Raw genomic sequence first — 4745 nt, 5'->3', positions numbered from 1 at the left:
ATTAGAGACGACTATAAACAACTATATGACAAATATTTGAAAATCTGGAGGAAATTGATAAATTTTGGATGCATACAAACTACTGAAACTGAGCCAAGACAATATAGAAAATCTGAACTGACCAATAACAATAAAAGAGATTGAAGCTGTTATCACAAGGCTCCCAACAAAAAAAGCCCAGGACTGGATGGGTTCACTGCAGAGTTCTACCAAACTTTCAAAGAGGAACTGATACCAATTCTCTGAAAACTGTTCCAAAAGACCATTCTCCCAAACTCATTCTATGAGGCAAATATCACCCTGATACCAAAACCAGACAAAGATAGATCAAAAATAGAAAACTACAGTCCAGTATCCTTGATGAATTTAGATGCAGAAATCCTCAATAAAATACTAGCTAACAATACAGCAACACATACACAAAATTATACAGCATGATCAAGTGGGATTCATCCCAGGGATGCAAGTTCAACATATGCAAATCAATAAATGTGATATACCACATCAATAAAAGCAAAGACAAAAACCATATGATCATCTCTATAGACACTAAAGAAGCTTTTGACAAAATTCAACATTCTATAATGATAAAGACTCTCTACAAGTTAGGCATAGATGGAAAGTATCAAAACATAATTAAAGCTACATATGATAAGCCCACTGCCAAAATCATCCTGAATGTGGAAAAACTATAAGCTTTTCCCTTAATAACAGGAACTAGACCAAGATGCCCATTCTCACTGCTACTATTCAACATCGTGTTGGAAGCCAGAGCAATCACAGAAGAGAAACAAATTATTTTTTTAAATTAAATTCTGAGTGAAGAAAATTTTAAAAGATGTAATGTTATGTACTGAGAAAGGATAGAAAAACACAATAGCACAATGCTATTAAATTTCAGAAAATTGTTTTATTATTTAATGAAACTCCAAAATAATGAGAACTGTGATGGGATCATTGTTTTAGGTATGGGAAAATACAAAAGAATTTGGCTATTTAAAAGCATTCTAGTTAGAGAAGTGCGGGGCTCACCATGCTAATTCATGCTAGTTGAATGCTCAGCGTGTCTTACCTACATTTTGGCAAGTTTCACTTTCAGAGTACACATTTGGGTTTTCTTGGTGCCAGTTTGCCAAGACGTGATGTTCACCAAGTTAATATTGTTAATATGAATGGTCCATTTGTGGACAATGAATTCATTTCATCTTTAAGATGTCAGAATTTTATTGGTTCTCTTCAGGCAACAAAATTCCACTTTGGGCAAATTCTAAAGACAACTTTTAGGCCTATGGAATCTTTTTTTTTTTTTTTTTTCTTTTTCTTTGCAGTTGTTTTAGAAGGGGAGACTAACAAACATGATGCCCACATTAATATTCATAAAGCACAGCTGAATAAAAATGAAGAGCGATTTAAACTGCTAGAGGGTGCCTGTTATAATGGAAAGCTCATTTGGAAGGTGACAGATTACCAGATGAAGAAGAGGGAGGCAGTGGATGGGCACACGGTGTCCATCTTCAGCCAGCCCTTCTACCCCAGCCGCTGTGGCTACCGGCTCTGTGCTAGAGCGTACCTGAATGGGGATGGGTCTGGGAAGGGGACACACCTATCCCTGTATTTTGTGGTGATGCGAGGAGAGTTTGACTCGCTGTTGCAGTGGCCATTCAGGCAGAGGGTGACCCTGATGCTTTTGGACCAGAGTGGCAAAAAGAACCACATTATGGAGACCTTCAAGGCTGACCCCAATAGCAGCAGCTTTAAACGACCTGATGGAGAGATGAACATTGCATCCGGCTGTCCCCGCTTTGTGGCTCATTCCACTTTGGAGAATACCAAGAACACCTACATTAAAGATGACACCCTGTTTTTGAAAGTGGCTGTCGATTTAACTGACCTGGAGGATCTCTAGTCACTGTTTATGAGGTGATAAGAGAACTTCTTGTATCCAGAACCACAGAGAACACATTTGATTATCAAACTGACCTGGATTTAGACTTAATTTACATTTATATTTTGCTTTTTGCCCTGAATGTTTTAAATAATTCTAAAACTTTTGAATTGGTATCTTCTTTTACACTTTACTCTGTCCCAGTTTGAAACTTAAAACTCTTAGAATATTTTCATTATTTATATTTTTATATGTCATGAAAGATGGTAAGTTTCTTCAAAGCAAGTTCTGGAGCTTATCTCTTTTACTGGTGCTTAGTGCAATGTCTCAGGCACTCTATTGTAGAGCGCACTAATATTTATAAAGCAAATGTATTTCACAGGGCCTAGTTTCCAAAGCCCTGTAGTTTCAGGTTTAGCCTAACTTCTTAAAATTACATATAGAAATGCTAACCTTGCAAAAGAAAGGAAACTTTCCCCAGGCTAAAGTCTCTGCTGTGGATATAAAATTGTAATACAGCAAAATTGCTGGCTCTTGAGAGCAGGTTAACCTACTAATTGATATGTTAAGAAAGTTGCCTTATTGTTATGTAAAAATACTGAGGAAACTGCTGTAAAAAAAACACAGTATTTGCTAAGAACAAGCTTTTGTTCGTGGATCAACTTAACCTTTTGCAAATTGCATTATGGAATGTCACTTTGTTATTTCCCTGATGTTACCAGCTTCTGTTGTTAAGCTATACTTATCCATAACCCCACCAATGTTCTTTTTCTGTAACTTTCCAGCCTGGAGAATAAAGACTGAGACAGAAGCTCTGCTCAGTGTTAACTTCCCAAAGGAGGAATGCCTCTTTCTTGAGGATTCCAGGAAGTTATTCCCTTCAGGGTGTCTCACTGCTCAATGGAAATGGGCTTTGAGTAATCTTTTGTGTCTCTGTCACCCAGGGGAGAGAGGTGGCAAATCCGTGTGAGGACAAAGAGAGTGCAACAAGATCTAAGTCGGGGAAAAGGCTGGAAGATGTTCCAGGGAAGGAGCACACAGCTTCTATTTTATTATTCTTGTTACTATATTTGATGGTAGCTTCATGTGATCATTTTGATTAAAAAAATACATAAATTGTGCTTTTGTATATCATATGTATAAAATAAACTTTTTCCACCTTTGAAAAGATAATGAAATAATAGAACATTGTTATTTTGGGTAATGTAAATTGTTATGAATTATTTCTGTCAATTGACTAATACTGATTTTACCATATAATATTGAAATACAGCAGTGTTTAATGATAATTGCTTTCTTTACATTAGAGGGCTAGCTGCCTGTCCTAATTCCCATACTTTGGATTCCAGAAACTATATTTCACATGTGTTGCATGATTCTCTCAAGAAAATTAATTTATACCAATAAAATGTGCTCTCCAATAGTAATGGGGCAATGGGTATTAAGAAAGATATAATCTTTTAACTTGTATCTGTATAATTTGTTTTATCAATTTAGTAATTCACTCATTCATTCACAAACAGTATTTACACCTGCTGCATGCCAGGCATCGTGCTAAACCTACAACTATAAAAGTGAAAAAAAATATTTTCTTATGTAGTTTGTGTAATAATAAAGGGGAAGAGAAAAGACAATAAAATTTTAACCTTTAACCATTCTATATCTTTTTGAGCAGATAAGTTATTATAACGTGTTAGAAGGTTATGAATGCTATGCAGAAAGCAGAGTGATGAGGGAAGGCTATGTTCAGCTGTCTTTTATAATAATTACTCATCTTGTTCACTTAAAGAACTGAGATTTATGTGTTTGTTTATTGTTTATTGAAACACACGGATTGTACATATTTGTGGGGCACAGAGTTATATTTCAGTACATATATACAATGAGGGATGATCTAATTAGGAAACCAACATCCTCATCATTGCACCTGTCCTAATTCCCATACTTTGGGTTCCAGAAACTATATTTCACATGTGTTGCATGATTCTCTCAAGAAAATTAATTTATACCAATAAAATGTGCTCTCCAATAGTAATGGGGCAATGGGTATTAAGAAAGATATAATCTTTTAACTTGTATCTGTATAATTTGTTTTATCAATTTAGTAATTCACTCATTCATTCACAAACAGTATTTACACCTGCTGCATGCCAGGCATCGTGCTAAACCTACAACTATAAAAGTGAAAAAAAATATTTTCTTATGTAGTTTGTGTAATAATAAAGGGGAAGAGAAAAGACAATAAAATTTTAACCTTTAACCATTCTATATCTTTTTGAGCAGATAAGTTATTATAACGTGTTAGAAGGTTATGAATGCTATGCAGAAAGCAGAGTGATGAGGGAAGGCTATGTTCAGCTGTCTTTTATAATAATTACTCATCTTGTTCACTTAAAGAACTGAGATTTATGTGTTTGTTTATTGTTTATTGAAACACACGGATTGTACATATTTGTGGGGCACAGAGTTATATTTCAGTACATATATACAATGAGGGATGATCTAATTAGGAAACCAACATCCTCATCATTGCAAAACTTAATCATTTATTTGTGATGTAAACGTGATCTTCTATCTTCTAGTTGTTTGATAACATGCAGCAAATCACTGTTAATTTTAGATGCCTGGATCAGTTGCACACCAGTACAACTTATTTTTCCTATTTAGCTATAATTTGGTGTCCATTAACAAGCCTCTCACTAGCCCCCATCTCCCTTCTCCCCTTTCCGACCTCTAGTAACCAGTTCTACTCTCTTCTAACAGTTAGTTATTATTTCTTTATTTAGATCACACACATAAGTGAGAACATGTGATATTTCTCTTTCTGTGCCTGATTGATTTCACTTAACAAAATTTTCTC

General features: G+C 35.1%; 1 protein-coding gene across 1 annotated transcript; it reads left to right on the top strand.

The window, feature by feature from the left end:
• Positions 1 to 1328: 1328 nt before the first annotated feature.
• LOC103583501 (TNF receptor-associated factor 5-like) lies at positions 1329 to 2075 on the top strand (the record flags this gene model as incomplete). Its single annotated transcript, XM_008564799.1, has 1 exon — positions 1329 to 2075. A coding segment is annotated over one exon (578 nt), but the record flags the coding sequence as incomplete, so codon positions are not given.
• Between the last annotated feature and the right edge of the window lie 2670 nt (positions 2076 to 4745).

The sequence above is a fragment of the Galeopterus variegatus genome, unplaced genomic scaffold (assembly GCF_000696425.1).
Source record: "Galeopterus variegatus unplaced genomic scaffold, G_variegatus-3.0.2 Scaffold23628, whole genome shotgun sequence".
Taxonomy (NCBI): Eukaryota; Metazoa; Chordata; class Mammalia; order Dermoptera; family Cynocephalidae; genus Galeopterus; species Galeopterus variegatus.
Note: the sequence above shows the minus strand (reverse complement) of the source record. Positions and strands in the feature narration are given on the sequence as shown.